This window comes from Eptatretus burgeri, chromosome 9 (assembly GCF_056783735.1).
Source record: "Eptatretus burgeri isolate ZD-2024b chromosome 9, Ebu_testis_v1, whole genome shotgun sequence".
NCBI classification, from domain to species: Eukaryota; Metazoa; Chordata; class Myxini; order Myxiniformes; family Myxinidae; genus Eptatretus; species Eptatretus burgeri.
In genome coordinates this window covers 38141967-38169367 of record NC_140969.1, presented here as the reverse complement: position 1 = coordinate 38169367, position 27401 = coordinate 38141967, and the positions used below count along the sequence as shown (strand labels likewise).

General features: G+C 42.2%; 1 protein-coding gene across 9 annotated transcripts in view; it reads left to right on the top strand.

Annotated features, from left to right (window-relative positions):
- Positions 1-462: 462 nt before the first annotated feature.
- PHAF1 (phagophore assembly factor 1) overlaps positions 463-27401 on the top strand; it is a 75389-nt gene continuing 48450 nt past the window's right edge. For 7 of the 9 annotated variants that reach the window (XR_015061578.1, XR_015061577.1, XM_085894787.1 and 4 more), the window contains exons 1-9: positions 511-659; positions 969-1051; positions 1154-1237; positions 17340-17383; positions 17489-17568; positions 17887-17981; positions 18136-18233; positions 18335-18447; positions 23389-23522. Coding sequence is in view for 7 of the 9 variants with exons in the window: in XM_085894787.1 (XP_085750913.1) it covers positions 596-659; positions 969-1051; positions 1154-1237; positions 17340-17383; positions 17489-17568; positions 17887-17981; positions 18136-18233; positions 18335-18447; positions 23389-23522 (795 nt within the window). In the remaining 2 variants the exon portion in view is untranslated. Of the gene's footprint in view, positions 660-968; positions 1052-1153; positions 1238-17339; positions 17384-17488; positions 17569-17886; positions 17982-18135; positions 18234-18334; positions 18448-18546; positions 19119-19245; positions 19408-23388; positions 23523-27401 lie in introns of those variants that run through there. The other 2 variants (XM_085894784.1, XM_085894790.1) reach the window with 2 other exon arrangements.

Below are 27401 nucleotides of genomic sequence, written 5' to 3'. Positions count from 1 at the left end.
TATATATGTACCGTTCTGCAGTACAGCGTTTAAATGTCCTTTCGGACAAAAAGGTCGGACTTTCGACGACAGCAATATGGTGATGCAATTGTATAGGAATCAATTGACAGTCAATTTCGGTCCTGGTGACATTAAATTCCCAATGAGATTACAACTTAAAGTCCAATTAAATTGATTGTTTAAGTCATTTGCTTTTCATGGTTTTAAGAGCGAATTTGCGTCATGAAATTGCTTCCTCACACACCGTTGCATTCCAAATGGTTCAAATCGTTCACCATTTAATGGTGATGTTGCTGTAGAATGAGGTCCTTGACAATGACAATTGGTCAGATGATGTCGGCCATGACGGTAAAGGTCGCGCTGCTGTTGCCACGCACGTCTGATTGCAACGACAACAGTGAAGTGTGTTTTTTTCTGCTTTTATTATTATTATAATAATAATTCAGTGCCGATATATTCCTTAGATCTGAAAACGTAATTATAGTTAAAATAAATTCATGAAGAATGAAAGAGAGAGCAAAAAAAAAACAACAAAAAAGCGAATGACGTCATCGCGTGTGATTTCCGGCATGGCGGCCTGAAGGATCGGCCAGGGATGCTGGACCTCGAAATAGTTCCTGAGCGCTCGGCGGGTAACGAGTCGTGGGAGTTCAGTCTCGGTGAGTATACCCGCTCCGTTCGATGAGTTACCCCGTGTTGCGGAGACACGTTCTTGATTTTTAATAATAATAAGTTGTCCGGTCGGCTGTGACGGGTTTGTTCACAAACATTTGGAATCTGAAGAGTGCTTCGTCTCCTCCGCCGATGTTTGCCCGCCCGCACCCTCTCTTCTTCATGACCAGTGATTAATAATTATTGTTCGTTTTATTCCCCACGGCGGTTTGTTTGAGTTGGTGAAAACGTTTTCGCGAAATGTCGATATCGTCGTCTCGGTGGTTTGATTCGCTGATCTATCCTCGTTTTCCCAGGCATGCCCTTTGCCCAGGCGGTGTCGATCCTACAAAAGCATTGCCATCTGGTTCGGAACGTCCAGGTGTTGTACAGTGAGCAGGTAAGCGCGTGTGCTGCGTCTCTGCCGTGGAGTAGCGGACGTGATCGGAGGGGATGAAATGGTTGAGAAAGGGACTTGTACCACCTGCTTCTGGTCCTGCAGAACCCGTTGGAAAACGATCTTCTTTTGAACCTTACCCAAGATGGATTGACCCTTGTGTTTGATTCCTGCAGCCAGCGTCTTAAGGTGAGAAACGTCCGGTGATGAAAAAAAGGGGGTCGGCGTTGCGGAGAGAGGAGTGACCCCTTTTGGGAACTTGTTCGAAGCAAGTTCATGACTCGTGCTTCCCTTCCTCCATGAACTCCCGTCTGGCAAAATGGACTCATCGTGTTTGCCGGTCGCCGATCTTGACCTCCGCCGCCGAAGGTGGACGTGGTGATGTTATCACCCCCTTGTTTGGTGGCCGCCAGACTACCCTTGGTCTCGGGTTTTCCGTCCGTCTGTTTGTTTGTATGTAATGGACAGCTCTGGAGGCCAGAGGAGTCGAGGGATTTTGATGAAACTTGACTGGTAGGTTCATACCAGGATCTAGTTGTATGCTTTTGAGCACCGTTGCGCTTTTATGCGCACTATAACGAACCTCTTTGCCAAAAAATTTCAGCCCGATCCGTCAAAAACTATGACTAGTATGCAATTGTATTACTATATGCTTTCACCCCAACGTTCGCGTTGGGATTCCCTGACGTAGAGTTAGGGAATCGAACACCATTGATGAATGGACAGTTGCTCGTCATGTTCTTGTATGGAACGAACGGCAAAAATGCCATCTGATGTGTTCTCTTATCAACATCTATCTATAAGTGTGTGTGTGTGTGTGTGTGTGTGTGTGTGTGTGTGTGTGTGTGTGTGTGTGTGTGTGTGTGTGTGTGTGTGTGTGTGTGTGTGTGTGTGTGTGTGTGTGTGTGTGTGTGTGTGTGTGAGTGTGACCGCTGTTTCTCGATAACCACTGGACCGATCTAATTGAAACTTGCCAGGTATATTGCTGGGGACATGAGTATGTGCCTTTTCAAGGTTTGATATTAATCGGACAAGTGGTTCCCAAGTTATGGCCATTTATTTACCGAAACCAATGACAGGACATGTTGCTGCGTAGGCGGAGGCCATTGGGGAAGAGATCCTCAGCCGTGTTTCCCATTACGGGTTACAACGTATGGACTTCCGGATAGTGATGACTTACTGTATTCTAATAATTTCTCTTTCTTATGCGCATTTATAGATAAACACAATGGTCCAATCCAGTCATCGTTTACGAGAGTGAAGGAACAGCCTGTGCTTAATTTTTTTGTTTTTTTCCCCCACGTATGGCCACGCACGTACGGGCACGCGAGAGCGAATGAACGGCCTGTGTGGTTGTTTCTGGCACGTGGTTTGAAAGTTTTTTTTTGTTTTTTTTTCCCCACGTAAGGCCAAGCACGTACGGGCATGCGAGAGTGAAGGAACGGCCTATGTGGTTGTTGTTTCTGGCACGTAGTTTGAAAGTTTTTTTTAAAATTTATTTATTTTGCACATACGGCCACGCGAGAGCGAAGGAACAGCCTGTGCGGTTGTTTCTGGTACGTAGTTTGAAAGTTTATTTTATTTATTTATTTTTTGCAAGTCCGGGCACACACTAGTATTTCAAATTCGCCTTAGTCTAGCGACCACCCATGTCGCCTACCGGCTTGTCTGTTTGTTTGTCTGTGTGCAGGATATCTCAAAAAGTTGTGGACAGATTCGGATGAAACTTGGTGGACAGTTTGGGTGTTTGACAAGGACTACTAATTTGATTCTGGTTAAGAGCCGGATCTGGATCTGACCAAAAATTTTTAGTTAGGCCTTAGTTATTTTATAACTTGGTTTACAGATCCGCCAACGGTATATTTGCCGAAATGAAATATAAATATAAAACGCATTTTTTGCCTTTCATATTTATAAATTTTCCGCCGAAGGTGCAAAAGTTTCAAAACCCGAAATGTAAACGTCGGCATTTATTTTCAAAGTATAATTTCGCACGCGTGCACAAAAATGCCGAGTCCCCTTCAACCAAACTACTGCGCAGTCGTCTTCGGTCATGGCGTCTGAGCAGTGGCCAGCGTGGTTCAGATTGACTGTGGTTTCTGGGGCAAAAGTGATTGTTAAGAAGTATGTCGGCGGTATAAATTCGATTGACTGTATTGGTGATTTAATCACGCAACATCTTGACGACGAATATTCTGGCCGAAGGATTGCATCAATTCAGTGCAGCAGCAGGGATGATTCGCAGGCTACTCTCGATCGTGCCGATTTTGTTTCCATCAAAAGTTGTACATCGCTGTTCGTATTGAAAGATTTTGGTGCCAAATACGTCAAAGTTTCCCTGCGAGATGCTGACATTCAGCCTTCAACAGACCAGAAATCAGCGTTTGATGTGCTCATGGTGATGGGGAGACGGTACGATCAGATGCCCGCTGAAAAGTTAGAGCTGGTTATGGCTCTGATTGACCATTTTGAGCGTGTTGATTCCTGATAGACACCTTTTTAAAATCATATCCAGCACTATGCACTGGTGTGCACGCACACATCTATGACTTGGACAGTAATTTTCTCAGTATTGTTTCCATTTGTTTGATGATCCAACAGGCTTCTATAAGAAAAACATGCCAGACTATATTGTAAAAACAAGTTTTAATCCTTCTTTATTGTTTTTTCACATCAGATGATACAGTGAACATGGGCATCCTGCATTTGAATGGTCTTCAATGTTTTCTTAGAGCCTCCTGGTCTGGGATTTATATTTACTTCCCCCCCACCTTCCCTTGTCTTTTCCATGGAACATCCGAAAAAAAATCATAAAAATATATAATTTCTAAAACTTAAAATTATATTTATATTTCGACCTACCGACCCTACATTTTAGCTGAAGAACTGTGTAAACCAAGTTATAAAATAATTAAGGCCTTAAGTGATTCTTCACCATTGAGAGATAGGGCCAAAAAAACTACATATAGCACGATATCTCAAAAAGTTGTGGACGGATTCAGATGAAACTTGGTGGACGGGTTGGATGTGTGGCAAGGACGAATTGATTCGATTTTGGTGAAGATCCAGATCTGGATACGAGAATTATTTGATTTTAAGTGATTCTTCACCATTGAGAGATTGTGCCAAAACTATACAATACTGTGTAGTATGATATTTGAGCCTGGTGTTGGCTTGTGTTGTGGATTTTTTTAACCCACCTTGTTGTGATCGTTGAAGGATTCCAACTGGCCGATTGTGGAATCCTATTTGACTTCAGACAGAGTTTAACGTTTGTCCGATTTGGTTATAAAATCCTGCATAAAACCCATTAACACTAAAAACCTATGTCCACACAAGTCCTTCCTTGTAAAACAATTTATTTTCATGGGGAGACTGGATATCCTTTTGGGATATCAAAAAAAATACATGGGCACATGTATTTCAATAAGACTAACAAAGGTTCTTATAGAAGCATTTAACTTGCATTATATGTCATATCAATATTTTAATCCCTTTCCTTGTTATTTCCCAAAACAACATGCTAAAATATACAGAAATCCCAGTTGTACGTATACTCAAAACATCCATCTCATTTGCTATTTCCATCGACATTTTAAATCTCTGACATTTCTCCATCTGTCCACTTCTCTCTCACCAAAACAGCAAACATGCTGCCATTTTCCAACTCACATACACAAACCATCTATCACTTCCTCCGACCTTCTCAATTACGAATCCATTTTCCTTTATCAAAACAGATAAATCATTTTAAACAGTTGTACAAAAATTGTCAAATCACTTGTCAAATCTGTCATCAGGCGAATATCATTTAAATTGCAGCTCAAACACTTTGTCTACACATGTAGCTACACCCTCCCCAAACTTTATCCCAGTTTTGGGGAAAGCATCTTAAACTTCAGACTAATAAACATCCAAACTCTCTTAAACAACTTTTTGGTCAAAACAATAAAATATTTCCTTTTAAAATCCATAAATGAAAAATTTAATCTTCAGCGTCTATCCAATTAAATCATGAATTTACCTTGACTGAATCGATCAAAGGGTTACACTGGGTTGTTTGCCATTGCCTTCCCAGCACAGGTTCAGGCAACCTCAACATTCGCAGACGAATAAAACAATACGCCTATTTCAACGTCCATCCGAGGGCATCATCAATTATCTGTGAATCGCTCCACGTGCTCAACATCATCAAATCAATTTTAAAATCATTCAAAATCACGTTTCTACATTTCAATCACATCTTTTAAGTACAATGGTTACAACTGAGATCAAATCTTTGAAATATTTCTGACACGTCCTCAGAGCTTGCCCAGCACTTAAACCTGCCGGGTTGTGTTTTTACAAATCATCACAATGCCAGCGAGAGCTCAACTCCCAAGACTTCACATTCCGAATACAGTATATCCCACATTCACAATTGTTATTTCAATTTATTAAAAATCCCTATGGTTGTAAAATAAAACTTCAACACTTTTTCCCTAAATGGACTTCACTTTAAACACATTCAGTAGAGAGGGTGCGCCACAAACACCAAGTAACAAGGAACTGGAAGTTCTCTCCACATCCGGTGGGAAGAAAAAAAAACTCTGAGACAGGCAAAACCCACAGTTTAGCATTACTCTGTCATGGCTTACACACACACACACACACACACACACACACACACGCACACACACACACACACACACACACACACACACACACACACACACACACACACACACACACACACACACACACACACACACACACACGCACACTAACGAGCATTGCATCTCAGACTTGCGTGTGATCACGTGACAAATACGAATCACATTTCTATCTCGTTTTAAAGTCATTGCCAACGACATGCACACTTTGATACAATAGCCCCCCATCCTCTTGAATCTCCATATGAATAGATTTGCACACTCCCACCTTGTTGTGATCGTTGAAGGATTCTACCTGGCCGATTGTGGAATCCTATTTGACTTCAGACAGAGTTTAACGTTTGTCCGATTTGGTTATAAAATCCTGCATAAAACCCATTAACACTGAAAACCGATGTCCACACAAGTCCTTCATTGTGAAACAATTTATTTTCGAATTATACACCATACACTTTTCACACTCATACAATGAACTTAAGAATCCCCATTGATTGCAATATTTTTTTATCTTCTATTTCATTTCTTCTTACTTTAGTTAACAGTTAGACCAACCCGATTCAATTCACTTCCACATTACATCAGAATTTTATTCTAACTTGGTACTTGGTCAGTTCCAAGGAGCACAAGCCACTGAGATTCTAATACTTTCTCAGGTACTTGCACTGAAACAATTTTACATTTCAAAGCATTTTATACTTTCATGAGAGAGTGGTGGGGGGTATTCAACCCAGACTGCAGACGTGTCCTTTAGACGAGAAGCCACTTCGTACATTTCGAGGTAAAGGTTCGTTGTTATCAGCTCGGTCACTCTGCTCCAGAACAACACATTTCTTATCATTTAGGGCAAATGTCTTTTGGCCAGAAATGACAGCCAATTCAACTTGTAGTATAAAAGTTACATTTCTAAAACTCCATTTGTTACAATTTAGAATACATTAATAGAAATTTTCCCCCCACACTTGGGATCCTAGGGTCCTGAGTTCAAGCCCCATTGGGCCACTGAATTAATACACCAGGAGGTTGACTCAGCCTGTCATCCTTCCAAGGTCGGCAAAATGAGTACCAGTGCACTGGTACACAGTGTAAGGGGGACAGTGCACAGTGTAAGGGGGACACTGCATTAGCGGCACAGCCGTGTCCCAACCAATGATGCAACCAGCAGCCACAGGCTGCACTCGATAGAGAGAGAGCATGATATTTCAAAAATGTAATGGGCCCGATATGTTCTCGTGGATCAGGCATTATGTGGTGGAGGTATGCGCTCCACCGAGTGCCCTTCGAGTTAAATGTTGTTACTAACGTATCGGTATGATGGAACACATGCAGATACAATGACTTTATTTCAATTCAAATATATACAATGATCAGATCAGATACAAACACATTCAGATGCAATGCTCAATTATTGTAAGTGTTGCATAATAAAACCTGTATATTAAGAGTTTAAGACCAAATGCTTTATTGGGGAGGGGTTAAAGTGACTTTTAGGCCACCCCGTACAACGTCAATCACTGTATCTGTAATTTCCATATGTCTTCATGTGCAGTGTCTGCTTTTGTGTTGCTTATGCGGCCAATACAGCAGGAGATGGTCAGCAACTTCTGGTACATATGCCAAAGACTTCTATTGCGAGATGTCATTGAAATGGAATGGACTCCTGGTGCCGGTCTCACACGGCACAGACACCTCTTCTCCATCCTCTCACCAACTAACCAACCCACCCTCCATTTAATTTGGAAACTTAAAAAAATCATTTTACAGTTGTGCTCATTGGGTTACGTTAATAAATTTTGACATGGTACATTTCTGATCGGGCACTTGCTCAGATGCTATTGTCGTGTAACATGCTGAGTGATTAACGTGCTTCCAGGAGTCATTGACTTCTTTACAGAAATTAAGGCCAATGGAAGTGCAGTGTCGATGGTAAAAAGGCAATGTACTAGCAGTCAGGCAACAGGTAGAAGCAACAAGCAAGGGAATGAACCAACACGAAAGATAAGGGGAGGAAACACAGCAACCTGAAAAAGGAGTCGGTTGAAAGGGGTAACAATGAATGCAGGTTGGGTTGTAGAATTAAATGAGGTTTTATTCATTTTTATCCTCACGATGCTCGGCACATAAAGCTGTTGAGGCAATTTCGTTGGCTCGGGGTTTTCAATACTGGACAGGTCACCGTTCCGGCTGATCTTCAAACATCAGTTTAGATTCTGTCCCACGTATTCTATTCAACTCGGGCTATGCTGCTGTTCCTTAGTAATGAGGAGATTAAACCATCCACCTGGACATATTTTGGGCATTTGACAGTCTGGCATATTGGTCTGCTTGCAAAGCTTGCTGTGCCTGTAGCCCTGTATCATTCAAATTTATCCACAGAATTTGCTTTCTGATTTACTGCACTCATGCCATCAATGCATTGCTTTTCAATCAAATCCTCTGCTGTCCTCTCCCAGTGGAGGCTGGAGTACCACAGGGCAGTGTTTTCAGGCCCATTCTTGTTCATCTACATAAATGACCTCTCCAATGCTCTGAGAAACCTTCTCTTACTTTTTTCAGATGACTCCTCATTGTCATGTAGGACCACCTTCCCACAGCAACTGTCACTTTGTGTTGATCTGTCTGTTTCTGTGGATGCATTCAATCATTTTGGCTTTCCGTACAAATCGCAAGATGAAGGTGGTACTTGAGGGTTAATCTCCTACTTGCTCTGTCAGTTCTTATGTTACACAGGGCTCTGTCCTTGGTTCCACTGTTCCTTGTTTATATGAATGATCTTCCTGATGATGTTCTGTCTCAGCTAGCCATGTATGCTGATGACTTCACTCTCCTGTACATCTGCCGATTCATTCAACACAACTTGTAATGAGGTTGGAGTTTCACTGGACAATGATTTTGAGAATGTGTTGAAGTGGAGGCATGACTGGCTGGTAACCTTCAATGCAAAGAAAACTAAATTGTCTGTGTCTGACAACAGAAACAGGTCTTTTCCTTCTTTGCACATGGGGTTTTCAACCTCAACAGAATCCTCTGAGCTTCAGCTTCTTGGTCTGGATATCTCCTCTAACCTCTATTGGTATGAGTACATTTTCAGTATTGCTAAGAGTGCTCCCAAGCGAGTTGGTTGTCTTTATTGAGCGCAGAGGTATTTACCTTGTGATGCTGTTTTGTACCTGTATAAGGCAACTACACATCCCTTCATGGAGAATTGTTGCCACATTTGGGCTGGAGCACCAGCCTGCCACTTATCTTGACTTTATAGGCTCCAGAAATGCATAGTTAACGTGATTGCAGAGATGGGTTCAACTCTTCAACCGCTCTCACCGTAGGTCAGTTGCCATTCTTACTTTGTTCTGCAGATATTTTCATGGTAAATGATCTGCTAGACTTTCTAACTTGGTTCCTCCTTTCAAAGTGTTTGGCAACAAGACTCGGTTTGCCATCTCTGCACCCCCACGCACGATAGCTGATACAAAGTGCAGAACGAAAGGCTATGCAGATAGTTTTATCCCTCGTGCTGTCTCACTTTGGAATTCACTACCTGTAATATGCTCCCATTATCCTTCGATCTACCCAGCTTAAAGGAATCTTCTTACATATTTGATGTTACATCGCATTTCACCTGACTTCTGCTACTCTCTGTGTCTTGGATGTTTTCTTGTTATTCTTGTTTTTTATTTTGTTTTGCTTTATCCTTATCTTTATCTAACCTTCTTTTAGCCCCTTACCAAGAGTGGCTTTATGCCTTGTTTGGGGAGATTTCCATGAAAAAAAAAATCTGTAATTGATTCAGTGCTGGTCTGATCAATGGAACCTCTCCATCCTGACATGTCTTTCAGTCTCAACCTGTGCTCCTGAAGCACTGTCAGACTTACTCACCTATCTATTTCCATGGTGAGCCACTGGAATAGGTTGAGGTCTCACAATCAGTCATGATCTCTCCTTAAACATCCACATAACAAAGCTGACCTCTAAATCCAACCACAGACTGGGCATTGTCCTTCATTCCAAGCCATTCCTTGAAAAATCAGAACTACCCACACTCCCACAGCCGACAAAACCTTTGTCTGTCGCTACTGCTCTCCTGTTTGGGCTGGCACCCCAATATCACATCTGTCTTTCCTAGAATCTGGGGAATGTAAATCTCTCTACATTATTGGCATCGATCACAATGAGGCCAAAGCACAGACCTGCTTGTCTCACATCGCAGACAGATCATAGCCTCTTTTCTTTTTTCAACCGCTCACTGAGCCCTATGATCTGAGGTACCAGCCTCTCGTCTCGGGGAATGTAGTACTCCGTTGACCGATGGACAGAGCTGTGAGTAGTTCTTCATTTTCAAGGAATTACTTAGAATTATGGGAGATGCTGAGTTTGTGTTTGGTTTTCAAGGCCAGCTTTGCTATGTCGTCAACCTAGGAGAGGTCATGGCTTATGGTAATGCCAAGAATATCAAGTGACTGAACCTCTAAGAGCAGCTGACTTTTGGAAATAGATACGTGAGCAACTTCTGGAGCAACTGCGTGAGACCTGAGATATGCCACGGTCAAAATACATGTCTCATTTTTCAGACCAGCATCTGATACTTTCCAGAGCAGAACAAAGTATGGCAACTGCTGCCTGCCTGTTCGTGGGATGTGGTACTACACGAGTATATGGGATAATGTGATCATCCATAAAGAGAAGAAAGATGGGGGTTTTTTTCAGTGCATTCGATATTTTGTTTTTTTAATTCTCCTGCCATTACTTATTGTTAAATAAAATGACAATCTATTTTTTGTACACATTGTAGAGGCTCATGGGAGAGCTAGTATGAGTATACTGAATGGATCAGGATTCAACAGAATAAAACGGTAGAGAGGAAGAAACACCAAGAGCAGGGTGGAAGGCCAAGATAGAAGTAGACTTCGACAAACAATGAGTGTGAGAAGGACTTGGGGGGGGGGGGGGAGGGGGTTCGGGAGGCAGGAGAGGATGCATGAGGTGGCCAAATGGATACAGAAGTAAACTCTCCGGAGGGAAAACGGGACATTTGAAAGGAGGAGAGCTTGGTGGGGAAAAGGAGGGAGAGAGGGGGTTACGAGGGTAGAAAAGATCAGGAATTGTCTTGGATTGTGGACAATCTGAGATGGTGGTGAACAGCTGGCTTGAAGACCTGGAGGTAAGAATAACATGAAAGAGAATCTGAAGGTCAGGTCAGGTATGGGAACATGTGCCTGAGCAGCGCGTCACTGCGTCCACTTTCTGCTGGTACACCAGAGGCTTTCGTCTGGCCATCCATGGGGCAGATGTCTGGCCCGTCCCCATCTCTTTGAGATACTGATCAACCTGCTGCAACCACAAGGCATGTGGTCAGCCCATTGGCCTCCTCCACTCACGAGGCTCCCTTGCCTGGAGAATCTGGTGAGCAGGATCAGCGTCAGAAAATCGAACCACATATCCATCCAGCCGCACTTGACGCTCATGAACTATGCAGGTAACAAATCTCATTTGAGTCTCTCTCAGCAACCACTCGTTGAACACAAAGTCCAACCAGTGACAGCCAAGGATTCTCCAAAGAGACCTGGCACCAAAGGAATCAAGTCTCCATCTCAGATCCCTGGTCAGAGTTCAAGTCTCACATCCGTAGAGCAAGACTGGAAGCAGCAAGGACCTGAAGACTCGGACTTTCGTCATCCTGCACGGGTACCGGCAGCGCTACACCCCATGATTCAGTGAATCCATGACTCCCCAGGCCCGACCCAGATGCCTATTGACCTCTGTCTCAGCCAGCAGAGACATGAATATCACTGCCAAAGTAAGTGAATGTCTCCATGACTTCAACATCCTCACCACAAACACGTACAGACAGGACAGCAGCATCCAAGATGTCAATGAAAGCCTGGATCTTAGTTTTGACCCAGGAAACTCATAATCCCAGTGGCTGTGACGACTCATTCAGCACCTCAAGGGCTCCCAAAAGGATATCCAGTCTCCCCAAAGTTAACTGCATCGTCTGCAAAATCGAGATTAGAGATCTTGACATTCCCAAACAATGCACCGCAGCTTGATCTCTCCGACGTCCTCCCCAGAATCCAGTCCATACAAGTGCTGAAAAGTTTGGGGGCCAGTACACACCCCTGACGAACTCCAGTAACAACTGGAAATGTCAGAGATGGTATCACCACACTTCACAGCACTCTCAATACCAGAGTATAGTTCAGACATCAGATTGATCAGTTTTGGTGGTACCCCACGAAGACCGAGAATCCTCCAGAAGACATCCTGATTCACCGAATTGAACGCTTTGCAGGTTTCAACATGGGCTGCATGCAGCCCTGGTCGAACCTCTTGTCTGTATTCGGTGAGGACCTGAAGAGCAAGGATATGGTCAATCGTTGGCCTCTTTAGTGCAAAACATGACTGCTCCAATCAGTTGGGATGATGCCTGTGTTCCAGGCAGAGCACAGAACTGCATGTAATGACACGAGTACCGCATTCCTTCTAGCCTTGAGAAGTTCAGTATGGATGTCACAGATCCCAGGAGCTTTACCCCATTTCAACTGGTTCACTGCCTCCTGTGTTTCCACAAACGAAGGTGGATCACAGTTGATTGGAGGGTCAGCAATAGGGATTGTAACACCCCTGACATCCAACTCAACTGGTGGGTCAGCCTGGTACAGCCGTTCAAAGTAATTGGCCGAACGGGCACTCACTTCGGACTCCTTTGTCAAGAGCCCATCACTCTCCGCTCTAACTGCAGTACACCGAGGGATGGGCTTGGAGGAATGCAATGCGTGAATTCCCCTGTAAGCAGGACATGAATCACTTGTACACAGGTGATGCTCTACCCCCTTAGATTCCTCGCACATGTACCTCCTTGTCCTCCCTCAGCGCACGTACAGTTTTATGCCTCAACTCCCTGAACAGCTCAGCTCTGCCATCAAGCCTGGCCATGTGACTGATCAATGGTATGCAATGTCCCTTATGTGACGAACTTTTTCTTCGCCCCACGGTGAGTTCCAAGACATCCACCGGCAACAAGGACGGTGGTCTTGAAAGCACTCCACAACTCTTCAGGATTTCCCTCAGCATCCAGACCCCCCAAATCCCCACTCAGCCTGTTCCCAAACTCCTCAGCTACCCTCTCATCCTTGAGCTTGCCAACGTCCAGCCAAGGCTGCGATGGTACTATTCTCCTGGATTTAAGCTGCAACTTCAGAGTTTCTATAACAAGCCTGTGGTAGCTATTGAGGAACTGAGCACTTTGGTAGACCTTGCAGTCCTGGATCATCCTCCAGCGACCACCAACGAGTACATGATCAATCTCCTTTGCCACACCACCAGCTTTGGAATACCAAGTCCAGAAATGAGCTTGTGGGCGCTGAAACCATGAACCGGCCACCCTAAATCCACGACTTCTTGTAAAGTCAAGGAATTTAGTGCTATTCTGGTTCACTTTTCCAGACCCATGGGACCAACACATGTCTCATAACCATCCCTATCAGTCTCCCATCTGGTGGTTTGTCCATTTACAGTGGAAAAGATAGCAGTGGCAGCAGTGGTGTGGTACCACAAGAGGAGAAACTCAATCAAGACGATGAAACAGGTTCAATAAGACTGATGATTGATTATGTTGTGATGACAATTATGGCTGGAACACCACTTCTCCAATTTCATAATCATTATCACCCTACATACCCATTGAGAGAGTTGATGACATATGCCAAGTTTCAAAAAAAATTTAGTTGTGGTTTCAGAGAAAAAAAATTTTTTCCTTTAATCCAATATTGCTGCCATACCATGTGACATATGATGTCGGAGTTGGCAAAACATTCTCCACGGGGAGTCTTTCCTATGTTTAAAGTTTTGCATCACTCGGACAAGCGGTTGCAGAGAAAAGCAATTTTAAAGCGAAAATATATGGGAAACGCTCATGAATCATGATCCGTTACTGAAACGGAAGCGGATACTTTGAGACTTGGGAGGATTCCGTTCCACCTTCTGAAACACACACACACGCACACAGTCTCTCATCACTCTCAGGGTGAGACTAAAAATCAAAATTTGTTTGGCCAACACTTTTTATTTACCAGTGATAGCCTTGGAATAGGACTGAATGCAAAAATTGAGGATGGCATTCCAGAAACTGCAGTTTTTTTGCTCACTTGTAAATTTTTATGGTCTGTCTACATGTATATTTTGCCTTTCAACTTGACATATATTAAAGACTTCATTGTTGAAATCAAACTTCATTGCGATTGTTGTCTATCCATTAATCCTGATAACATTATTCCTGAGCAAGTTTTGGTGTATTCCTCATAGTTAAATAGTTAATCAGGCCATGGGCTGAGTTGGTGAAGGCTTTTGATTGGACAAATAGACTAAAGGGACCCGTCACAACAATCTATGAAAGGAGGATGTCGAAGACTGATGAGTGGGGGAAAAAAGAAGTTATGGATTATTGTCGACTATATTTTGATGGGGATTTCAAGTAAATTGTATAACTGGAGCACTTCCGCACAGGAATGATTTGCTTTTTCATCAAAAGAAAACATTTTGTTTTGTTAGTTGCTGGTCTGATGTCGTCATTGTCGTCGTCTTCTTGCGTATGGCAGCTTGGCTGCCGGGTAACTATAATTTTATTTGGGCGTGACTGCGGCTGATGCTGTGCCCCATACCAGTACACTGATACTCATTTTGCTGACCTCGGAAGGATGACAGGCTGCGTCAGCCCACCTGCTATTAATTTAGCGGCCATTGGCGCTCAAACTCAGGACCCTAAGATCCCAAATCGGGCACCCTCGCCACTAAGTCAACACCAGGCTTACCTGGTCGAATGTAAAAAGATCAGCGACCACCACATAAATACATCCATGGTATTATTATTAGCCAGACACAAAACCAGAATGGCACTCAGTCGAGTGTATACCTCCACCAGGCTGAACATTTTGTATCCCATGGATTGGCAAGATCTGGATCCTGACCTGAACCAATATCTCATCACCTTGTTCTTGCCACTTACCAGATGCTCACAAACAGATGACAGCAGATAGGTGAAAACATAAACTCCATCCACCTTTGGTGGCAGAGGTAATGAATTGATCAGGGCCATCTCATTGGAGATTCCCCATGCATTTGGTTCTGTCTGACACCTGCACTGCTTTCCAAACTTTCAACCAATGGTATCCAAGATTCCCCTCTTACGTGTTATCAGATTCCTTCCACACTCACAAGTGGCAGGTGGGCAGGTTGCTTTGAATGGTACCCACTCATCTGCTCTGCCTCCAAAGGTTGGGGTGTCTCAAGAGAGCATTCCATCCTCACTTTGTTCATAAGAACCAAATGGCAAATGCCCCAGTGACTGCATGAGGTATGTGGCCAGCCTCTGGGACAGGTACAGCTTTTGGAGCACCTGGGCCTCACCATTAGCTCTAAACTTTAAGTCAATCTTATCTCAAAGCTGGCTGCCATCTCAATTTGAAAAAAACAAAACAAAAAAAAATAACAAAGGGCCAAGTAATTCCTCAGCTTTCCATGGTGAAGACCACCTCATTTGAAATGATATGGAATATGAATGGTCCTGCTGTTCCGACGTTGCCTACCTTCAGGCAATTGTCGAAGGCCGTCACTATCATTGGCATTTCATGACAGGAGTCTGTCAGTGACTGTCAGGGTCTGATTCTTGCCTGCTGCATGCAGATCAATGGCTGCAATATTGTTACGGCTGTGGAAATTCGCAGAACACCATAAAGGTTCCTTAGTTCAGTTAGATCGATAAGTCTGTGTTCAGTTAGATTTCCCCACCGTTGTTTAATGGAAATTATTCGTGTTCACCGGGCTGCGACTCTTTGAGATAGTGTTTTTCTTTCTCTATCGTTATTTTGGACCGACAGAGGTATTTTGGACATGCTACCACCCCTTCCACGTCGAAAACCGTCCGAGAACGTCAAACAAAGGCGCCAAGGAAAGAACTGCGATGACGCGCCGGTTTTACCCCCTTTTTTCTCCGTGGCTGGTGTGACAAGAAGGGCAAGGCGGCTCGCTCGCGATTGGTGGATACGAGGAGTGAGGCGGTCGGAGTAAAAAAACGCCCCTTTTCAAGAAGCTTCTCGAAGGAAGGTGGAGCCGAGAACGGGGCGGAGCGACGGGCGGAGCCCCGCGCTATAAAGGGCGGACCGCACGCAAGGCTCAGCCCTCTTCTTGGTTCATGCCCGCCCCTGTCTCACGGTGGTCCAGTTCTTCTTCTTCCTCGCTTGGTTCCTGCGCTCGTGGTCCTGTGAGCGGCCTGTTGGTGGGAGACGCGGACGGAAGACGCAGCAGTGCCGGCTGTGTGGTGGACCTGCGCGTCCGGACGAGGAGCTACGGAGAGAGCTTGCTGGCCACGTGGGAGGCCCGGAACCAGGCGCGACCACGCTGATGGTCGTGGGAGCGGTACGTCGTGACTTGCCGACCAGCGAGGGGGGCAGGTAACCTGCCATGGTCTCGCAGGACCCGTTCGGTCCTCCAAGTCCCGCGTTATAAAGGTCTGCGGACCCTGTCTGCCACCCTCGTCTTTGGGGGTGGCCATTTCTTGCTTTTGAACGAATGTTGGTGGCGCCGTGTCCTGTGAAGTAGACCTGCCAAAGTGACTGTGCATATACATTATTGCTCGTAGTCAGTGGTATTGCTTTTGTTTCTTGCTTGTACATTGCATGACTGCCTTGCTTGTGATGTGTGTGTAAATAATAAATGTCCTTGCTTGTGAAATGTATCCCGTTCGTTGCGTCCTCATTCCCCCATTGGAAATGCCATCTTGCTTCGCGGAATAATTAGTTGGGTTTTAAACACCCGGTAGGAGAATCGGATCCGTCGAGGTCGGCGATAATACCCACTCGGTTATCGTTGTAGAACGGAACGGACCGCTTAAGCGGTTCGTGTCCCAAGCCGACCTGCGGCGAGGTACGGCCCCTCAGTAGGTTACCCGTGTGAGTACTTAGGTATTTCGATATTCGGCGAGTGACCCTATTTCGTGCAGGTAGAATGCGGACTGGGCTGTGGTGAGGTTAAACCCCCACCCGTGACTGGTTCCTGGCGATGGTTTCAGGAGGGTCACGACTGAATTGTCTGTCCGGTGGGCGACGCGGCTGCTATTAGTGGAAAGCGGCCGATCGCACGCCGGCGGGCGCGAATTCGTAACAACATTTTACCATCTTGCTTCCTCCTGCCTACTCATCACTCTGCCAAAATCACTGGGCTTCGAGGTTGTTGGCATTCTATCAGAAACTCTTACCTTGTTACACTGCCTATGTCGAAACCTGATGCTCATCACAATTCATTAATTCATTCATCACCCTTTGCCTAGCATGTGGAACCATTTACCCAAGTTTGTCTTGTGCTTTTTTTTTTTCTCCGGGACTAAGTCTGCTGCCCACCACAACCTGATGATCTCTCATTTCTTCCTCTGATCCTTACTATATATGCTATCTCCTCTCCTCTCCTCTCCTCTCCTCTCCTTTCCTCTCCTCTCCGTGTGTGCAACCTTACATTTTTGTCCTGTTTTCCCTTCACCATACTTGATGCCTTTTGGTCAATTTCCCCCTCCCCTGTTCTATTCTTCCTTGATTCTCAATATCTGCATAAGAAAAAAACAGTTGTTCTTTTTCTTCGTTTTTGTGTGTGTGCAGATAATTGAAGTTTACAATCTAAGTAAAGTGAAGCTAAAATACTGGTAAGCTGAATTAACAAAATATTGCAATCACTGTAAGAAGACTCATAGCATGCAGCAAAGAAGCTGACTGTTTCATTTTCCTTTTGACCCCATGTTGTTTTTCAGTGGTGTTCATTTCAACTCCCCCACAATCCCACCAACTATCGAGCAGATTGATCAGTCATTTGGAGCCACTCACCCTGGGGGTATGCTTGCATGATGCCAAGGGAAAACAAAGTTTGCCTGTTTTGCTTTCCCATCTGAGCACATTGCTCATGATGCTGACATCACATGTTTAAAATCCATATTGTTTAGCAATTTCTCAATTGTCGACGAATGTCTTTGTAAGCTGTTTACAATTGCACTGTCTCGTGGCCTTGTTCTACATGAGATAAACATGTTTGAGCTCCTCTGTGAACCTCATGCAGTCAAAAAGTGCCATATCACTTTTCTCAGACAGTATTGTGTGTCTGTAATTATATTATCTATGTTCTCTCTTTCCTTACCTTCCTTTATCCAAAAAGTGTACAATGCTGCTGAGCAGCTATTTCACCTGAACTTTCGTGGTCTTTCGTTTTCTTTTCGGCTGGATGCTCGCCTTGATACACCAAAGTTTGCTGTGAGAATGCTGGGCAACTGCACACCTGTATCTAAATCTAACTTTTGCACACGCAACCTATTTGTCCTTTTTTAACATCTTTATGAACCTAAAATTCCATCCCTAGTCTGACGTTAATGCCCTTACCCCCACCCTCCCTCCCCACTCCCCATAGCCCCACTATGCGCACGGCTTGGCATCTCTGCAGATTCCTAATGGAGCAACAGTAGAGCGGATGCATGTGTATGCTGGCAATGCTTTGAGTGATGCCAGGTAGGAAGCAGCGTTTCATTACCATCATAACAACTTTGTGATGCCAGCGTTTTGAGTGTATTCGATATTGTCTCTGTATAACCTCCCTATCCCACACACAGAGCACCCCTGATGCCTCCAAACTGCTACGGAGGAAATGTGTACGCAGAGGGAGTTGACGTTCTCTGTGATGCCTATGGTCCCATTGGTCTAAAATTCAGGTTGCTGACTGCTGGTGAGTCCATTATTTAATGAATGCACTTCGGTGTTTACTGTTACAGGGCAGGTGACATGTTTCTGTACACCGTCTTTCACCCTTTGCAGATGTCAAATGTGTATGGGATATCGAGTTTTGTGAAGTGTGATGGAGTAGTCTGTTTTTTTTTTCCAATTTCTTTTTTTCAAGCTCTCCTTCACTAATATGTGGGGGGAGAGGGGGATTAATTTTCGACGTTCTCTCTGACGTACAACAGAGGGTGGAGTCATCAGGAAAGGGTCTCGATGAGAATGTAACATAAAATGGAAAATGCAAAAAAATGGATTCTTTATAACAGATTTGCTGTCATCATGGCTGTGGTGGTTGTTTGTGTGCTCCTTCGGTGTAATATTATATTATCTATATATTATTTTTGTTAACGTCTGCGTGTAATTTGACATATCTCCTCCAAAACTGCCGGACGGATTGTCGCCACTTTCGGCATGCAGGTGGTCTGGTCTAATGAACAGCATGGGCTATGTGAGATCGCGCCAGACGGACAGGTTTGGGAATTTTGGGCGATTTTTCGAATTTTTATATTCGTTTGCATGGCGACGTGTGACGTCACCGATGAGAGGGGTAATGCTACTCCGAGAAAACAGCATCTGCAATGTAAAACCCTCTTCTGCACATGCTGACGACCTCAGAAGGTGAATTTGACACAAACAAAGGTCACAAGAAACATTGTATTAAAAGTAAAGATTTATTTTAAAAAATATATTATTTCTGTTAACGTCTGCGCATAATTTGACGTTTCTCATCCGAAACCGCTGGCAGGAATGTGCTCATTTTCCATATACTGGGGTTTCTTAATGTGACGAAGATGATGCACTAAATTTCTTAGCTGGAATTGGATGACAACGTGGCTTCAACAAGATTTTCAACCCATCGACGGCCGCATTTATTCCCGTTCAGTCGCCATCGCTGAACTGCTGTCCGGTAAGTGCTGCCATCTATCAAAAAAAAAAAATGAACTAGAGTAAGGGAGTACTCATTGCATCAAACACTGAACATAAACACAACTGATAATAAATAATATTGCTCAGAACATCAGCAATGGTTGTCATGTTTTAAAAATCAGCGTGGAAGGAGGGGAACGATGAGCGCCAGAGCTCTGCCAACATGATGTACCCCGATTGGCTCTTTCCCGGAATGAACACGCCCTCTTAGACTGTCAATTTGTGTCTGAAATCCAACATACATATTAAAAACACCCGAAAATAAGTATAAGTTGCAATAGGCTTACATCCATATAACATCAAAGGCTATAATCTTAAGGTGGGGGAACCAGGGAACGGGTATGAGGTCATCCCTTCATTGCCCAGATTCTCTTCTTTTGTTTGTTCTTCGAAAGTGCGGTGTCCGACAATAGATTCTGTACCTTGAATGTGTGCGTGTTAACTGTTCAAATTAAAGAGGTGTTCGATTGTCAGATGCACCCAAACAACTGCCGTTCATTACATTAATAGTCAATATCAACCGCCATCGTTACATGTTTTGTGTCTTGCGTGTGTGATCTTCAAATTAAAGCGTCCAAGCGGTGTTCGATCGTCGGATGTGCGCCAAAAAGTGCCGTTCATTGAAATTTGTATTCTGATTCTCGGTCACCCTCCACTGCCCCTGTTCAGTCTCGGGCTAGGCCTATATCATGTTAAACTTGCCCCATCGGACGCCAACCTTCCAGTCACACTGCAGAGGATGCAATTTCCAGTCAGACTCGCATACTCGATGACAATAAACAAATCCCAGGGCCAAACATTTGACAAACTCGGAATATACCTCCCAGCCCCTGCGTTCCCCATGGCCAACTATATGTTGCATTTTCACGTGCAAGAGGTTACTCCTATATATCTATCAAAGTGGACAATAATTCCTCACAATGACTATTCAGCAACAAGACACTCACTCAAAACGTCATCTACAGGGAGGTCCTTTAGAAAACTAAGGACAGGTAACCAGAGTGCATCACATCCCTTATGACACCCTCCCCAGCTTCCCATAACATCAACTATTATGCCTCATCCACCTTTTGCCACCCATTCAACTTCGTGCGGAGCACGGGTATATGCTGGTATATTTTATATTACTTAAATAAGTATTACTGTACATACTATTGTGTGCTCCCTCTGTGTCCATCACGCTTCATTCGAAGAGGTTCCTGTTGTCGTGGAATTATAAGAATGGTCCCGTTGGAACCACTATATTAAGCTCCGAGTCCTGCTGACAGGAATTGTTTTGATGATACAGATGCGACTTTTTTTCCCAATTTTTTTGTTTTTCCAACAGTACCATTTTAAAATCTTTCTACGACAACAGGAACACTTTAGAATAAAGCGTGATCGACGGACACACACACACACACACACACACACACACACACACACACACACACACACACACACACACACACACACACACACACACACACACACACACACACACACACACACACACACACACACACACACACACACACACACACACACACACACACACACCCTCCTCATCTTTTATTTTGCATGATGACACTAATGTAAGCTGATAAGCAGCGTAACAGTTTTTCAAATTGCTCCGGTGCCATAAAACTGGAAAAGTAGACTTCCAGTATATTAAACAATAATAGTTACCAGTACAGTCAAAATGACCATTTTAACACTGATATGAGACACAGCAAAATATCACTCAAAGCAACATTGAGAAAATGAACAATTACTGTCATCAAGATCAGCACAAAATAATTTTCAAATCCACAACCAACTTCTTGATCAAATTCATAACATTAGGATCGATAGGATTTGATCACCAAGTGAGGTAGGTGAGTTGCGGTAAAACTAATTTTCAATGCACAATCCAGTGCATTGCTATCTCCTTGCTAGGTAGTGCGACCCGTCCAGAAGGCAATGCATTGCAAAACGCAGTTCAGAGCGATGTCTGTTCATTTTACCAAGATTTGCGCAGCATGACTGCGGCAAATTACCCTTCCCCCCTTTTCCCAATTAATTCACACTTCGCTCTGAACTGCGTTTTCTGAGAATGTAATCCCCATGCAGAGTGCAAGGTGTACCTCATTTCGAAGCACCACTCAATCATAATTGAAAACTATGCTGCCCAATCCAGACTATTCTGCAATCCACATATCGTCGGTCTATCCCAGCTGAGTGAAAAGCAGGCATTTCCATTCGATAGCCATTTTTTATGGATGTGGGTGATTTGTTAGCATGCCTCGAGCGAAAACCGACAGGATGTACACCATTTAATTTTAGCCTGCAAGTATAATCATTCATTGGTGCCTCTTAAAGACACAGACAGCAGAAAAAGAGTTCACAAGGACTGAGAAAACCAGACGTGGGCTTATTGTTAAAAGGCGATACACATTTGAGGTACACACAACAAGCGCAACTTACCCACCTGGGTTCACTCGTCGAGACCATGGTCAAAAGTGTGCTGCTTGGTTCGGGAGAAATTCTGTCTGGGTGATTTCACACCTCAAATGTGTATAGTGTCCTCACGATAAGCTTCTTGATGTTCTGTTCTGTCTCATACTGTTGATGTTTTGCAACTTCACTCTTCTCTTCTGCATAATCATTTATTTGAAAAGGCACCAATGAATAACTGGGATTGTCATCGGCCAAAAATGGCATCTTTCCTTTCAGTTTGACTTTGCATATACATTATACATACATACATACATACATACATACATACATACATACATACATACTCACATATCACTTGATTGACCGACCTTCATCCCATGTCACGTCTGCATGCATTGGGAAAGGGTCAGGATAAAATGTGGTCGAGTTTGTTTTGACAACCAACACGAGGAGAGCTAAATTATATGGCAATTTAGTATCGGAGGGCAGTATGGTTTTTTAACCCGGGTGAGTGGTACGAGGAATTGTGGTAAATGAAAGCTTGCATAGAAACAAAATGTGTGCTATAGTTATTGTCAATGTTTATTTTTTATGTCACATGCTCTTTAAAACGAAGGTGAATTGCTGAAGGGTGTGTGTGTGTGTGTGTGTGTGTGTAATATTATATAGTTATAACTCTCATTTGATTGATCTAAATTCTAAACAATGTAACATCCACAACATCCAGATTGTGAAGGTAAAATTGGCAGTTTCATACGTGCTGCCTGGTGTTGGCTTAATGGTTAGGGTGGTGGGCTTAGGATCCTGAGTTCAAATCCCACTTTTCTTTTGAATTAATACCAGGTGGGGTTGACTCCGCCTGTCATCCTTCCGAGGTCGGCATAATGAGTGCCAGTATGCTCATATCCTGTGTCGAAGTGGTGACCTGTCCAGGATTGTACCCAATAGCCAAGGAGATTTTTTGGCAGCACCAACGATCTGCACAGAGTATGGTCCTGATGGATATGTGCTGCCAGAAGATAGTAGGGGACATTGAATGAAGAAAGACTGAGGCAATGAAAGTCAGAATGGCAATGGGATCAAAATGGTAATAGACAAGATATTTATACAAATAGACTACAGGTTGCAATGTCAAGTTATTTGTCTTTTGTTATGTTCGACCAGACACTGACCCCTATCCCTCCCCTCCTGCCCCTGCCCTCACCTCCATTTTAAATCAATGGGTGTTAAAACATAAATTTTGATAATCTGATGCTGGTTTCATGCTTCCATGTAAAATCATGATGGCTGGTTTAATTAATTTTAGACTTCTCAGTTAAGGGTTTGAACAGCAGCAGAGTTCAAAAAAAAACTACAACAGGAAATTTTCATTGTGAACAGCAATTAATTGTTTGCTTTAAAAAAAATTTAAAAATTAGAGAATTTAGTAACCTAATGATTCTCATTCTTAAAGCAGTATTTTCACTTGGTTTCTCATTTCAGGAGTGGAAATTATTGGTTCAGGCCTGACTTCAGTCAAGTTGTTCATCAATGTGTGTTTCAGGCTGTGGCCCAGTTATGCGCGTAGACAACAAGCTGCAGACCTTCCAGCGGTGTGTGTACCTGGGTGACCATTGTCAGGATGTAGTCAGCATCATCGGATCTCCGCACAAAGTTTTTTACAAGTCTGAAGATAAGGTTAGCCAAAAGAAAAGAAAAGGAGTAATGTTCTCAATTATGGAAGTGAACAGGCTTGCTTTGTCATGTTTACAATCGACAGCGTTTCATGTGGAAGTGATAAACATTTTTCTGGAGCTCAGCATTATTGCTGTGATCATACTTGAGCAAAACTGAAATGCTGTACAGCTGTGTTGAAAGAGCCGATTATTCCACAATGTTTCGGTCAGGAAGGATTGATAGATTATAATTTACATGGTTCTTATTACATGGTTCTCGTGTTTGGGCAGTTTCACAAGGATTAATACAATTGTCTCTGCCCTTTTGAACATCCTCTACACACCAATGTGAGGCCTCCTCAATTAAGCTGTAGTTCGGGGCCTGGAAGTCAGTTGGGAGGATGGCCGCGAGGTACACGTACTCACCTTTAAGTTGTTTCGGCTGAGCTATACACTGTCATCTTGGTGTTTCACAGGCACGGTGATTCAATGTGTACCGTTCCTTGGATGGACGTTAAACTAGGTGTCCCATGTGCCATTATTTGTTGATTGATGTTAAAGATTACACGGTGCCCTTCGTGAACAGAAGGCGAGCTATCGGTTCCACCATGAACAAATTAGAAATTCCTGCCATAAACAGCAGAGGATATTGCATCAGCAACACAGCGACCTTTGGCCAATGATGCTTCCCAGCCTTGTACTGCATAAAAAAAAGTAACGGAAGTGGGAGCTTTTACCTAACCTACCCACACCCCACCCCTCCTTCCCATATTTATATCTTTTCCTCAATTATTTGGTTTAACTATCTTTCACATCCTAATAATGGTCCTGATATTTAAATACAGTAAACTCTCAGATATCACGTGAGTTAAGTTCCTGGAAAATGCTGCAAGGAAACCAATGGCCAATTTGAAAAGGGGGGTTCGGTTCCTGGGCTTCGAGAAAATATAGAGGAAGATTGATGACAGCCAATAACATTTATTTATATATATATATATATGTATATATATATATATATATATATGTATATATATATATATATATATATGTATATATATATATATATATATGTATATATATATATATATATATATATATATATATATATATATATATATATATATATATATATATATATATGTATATATATATATGTATATGTATATATATATATATATGTATATATATGTATATATATATATATATATATATATATATATATATATATATATATATATATATATATATGTATATATATATATATATATGTATATATATATATATATATATATATATATATATATATATATATATGTATATATATATATATATATATATATATATATATATATATATATATATATATATATGTATGTATATATATGTATGTATATATATGTATGTATATATATATATATGTATGTATATATATATGTATATATGTATGTATATATATGTATGTATATATATATATATGTATGTATATATATATGTATATATGTATGTATATTAATGTATGTATATATATATATATATATGTATGTATATATATATATGTATGTATATATATATATGTATATATATATATATATATATATATATATATGTATGTATATATATATATGTATGTATATGTATATATATATATATATATATGTATATATATGTATATATGTATATGTATATATGTATATGTATATATATGTATATGTATATATATATGTATGTATATGAGGCCCCACGAGGAGGAGTGATGTAAGCGACATTTTTTTATATGATATGATGATAGGCTCGGATGATAGGGTAAGGGTTAAAATAGTGCGATATGGCATTAATTCCAAAATGGCCAATGTGTCCCTTACATCACTCCTCCTCGCTGCACCTCATATATATATATATATATATATATATATATATATATATATAGCATGTAAAGATTGAAATAAACATGTAAATAAAAGTGTAAAATAAACAAAAACAAGATTTTTACCTTTTTAATTTATTCCAAAACTGAGGTGGGTGAGGGTAAACATATGTACTCGTTTGTACTGTACTCTGCTATAAATTGGAAACGATACTTAGCTCAGTGATGATGATGATGATGCTGTTATAGGTGGGACAGTGGAGGTTAGAAAGATGTGGATGTAGAACTCGCGATGGCTGTTGGATCAGTTCGGTCCCGGGTGCCTCGTGGAATCGTTGGTAAATTGCCAAAGATTTTTCCTGTATCACCGGTCCACTCAAAAGGGTAAATCCGCAATGGTTTATCCCATATACCGGTTCACTCAGGCATTTTTTTCTGTTTGGTTCTCAATCCAAGCATCAAGCACTTTTTCAATCCTTTCAAGAAGAGGATCACGGGATTGGAATGACACTTTCGCTTTGCTGGCAGGAACACTTTTACTGTTATTCGACTCAAGTTTACCAGTTGATCAATTGATCCCGTAATAGTGACCCACAGATGCTGCACCAACAAGTCAATTTGTTGTTTTGCACACTCACATAACCTTTCTCAGAATTTTGGCACAATTAATTTGGTCCATCGTTTTACGTTTGGGTGCCATTATTATGTGTTGTGTGTCCATGATATCTTGTAGAATTACAGGCTCTCCGTATGTCATTTCCTGTTCGATGGCTATTCATTATTAAACTTTGCTTCGTTCCCATATGCTGGTTTGATTACTGCAATTAACAGTGCGCGAGGAACAAAAGGCTCGTAATGAGAGGTAATGGTACACGCAGACGCAAACAATGACTCATCTCCGCACAAAAATCATGATTGGTCTAAACCCATGATATTTGAGGGTTTACTGCACTGCATATGTGCATAAATGTTTGCTGTGTTTAGATGGAACCAAGATGCAGAAGCCAAATGTTCTGGTTAAAATAATTCCTTTGTGGACTTTTTTTAATTATCTTGCCAAAACTAAGTTTTTGCAAGATATGTTAGTCAGCTTGTATGTTTTTTTTTATTTTTTCTTTTATTTTTTTTTTGTTTGTCTGTAATCACGTATAAAAAATTCTGCAGAGCACAGTTATCATTGGAAATTTTTGTAACTTCGCATATCAGAGGCCTATAGAGGTCCCTTTCAGCGCACAAAATTTTGAAGGTCAAGGTCGCTTTGTCGCAAATCAGGGGAGTCGACGAAACCATTATTTTTTGAGTAATTTTGATTGGATCATCTTCAAACTTCATGGGAATATAGTTCATGGTCTGGCGCTCAGCTGATTAATTGTTGGTGGCGATTGGCCTTGACCTTCATATGTTTTTTTTTTTGTTTTTTTTGTCTGTCATCACGTATAAATCACTCTGCAGAGCACAGTTATCATTGGAAATTTTTGTAACTTTGCATATCAGAGGCCTATAGAGGTCCCTTTCAGCGCATAAAATTTTGAAGGTCAAAGGTCAAGGTCACTTTGTCGCAAATCAGGGGAGTCGACGAAACCCTTATTTTTTGAGTAATTTTAATCTAATCGTCTCCAAACTTTATGTGAATGTAGTATATGGTCTGGCGCTCAGCTGATTAGTTTTTGGTAGCGATTGGCCTTGACCTTCATGGTTCGCACCTGAGGTCAAACATATTTGACCCCAAGGTCAAATTTTCAAGTTTTAGGAACCATATCGTGTAGTACCTCAAATTGAACACCTCAATGCGTGCTTTCTAGATATGTCAAGCTTGAGACATTATGACGTCATTTGGTGACATTATGAGGCAAACACATTTTTCATGGTTACTCTGGAGAACGATTCTCATCGGAATCTCTCGTAGGCAGATATTCCTCAAGGATTCGCTCCTGGTGGATAGCAGCTCTGTTCCCCTCAGTGTGACCTTAAAGAAGTCACACGTGCTCACCTTTTGGCAAGATACGGGTCACCCTGCGGGTGACATTGGTTTATTTT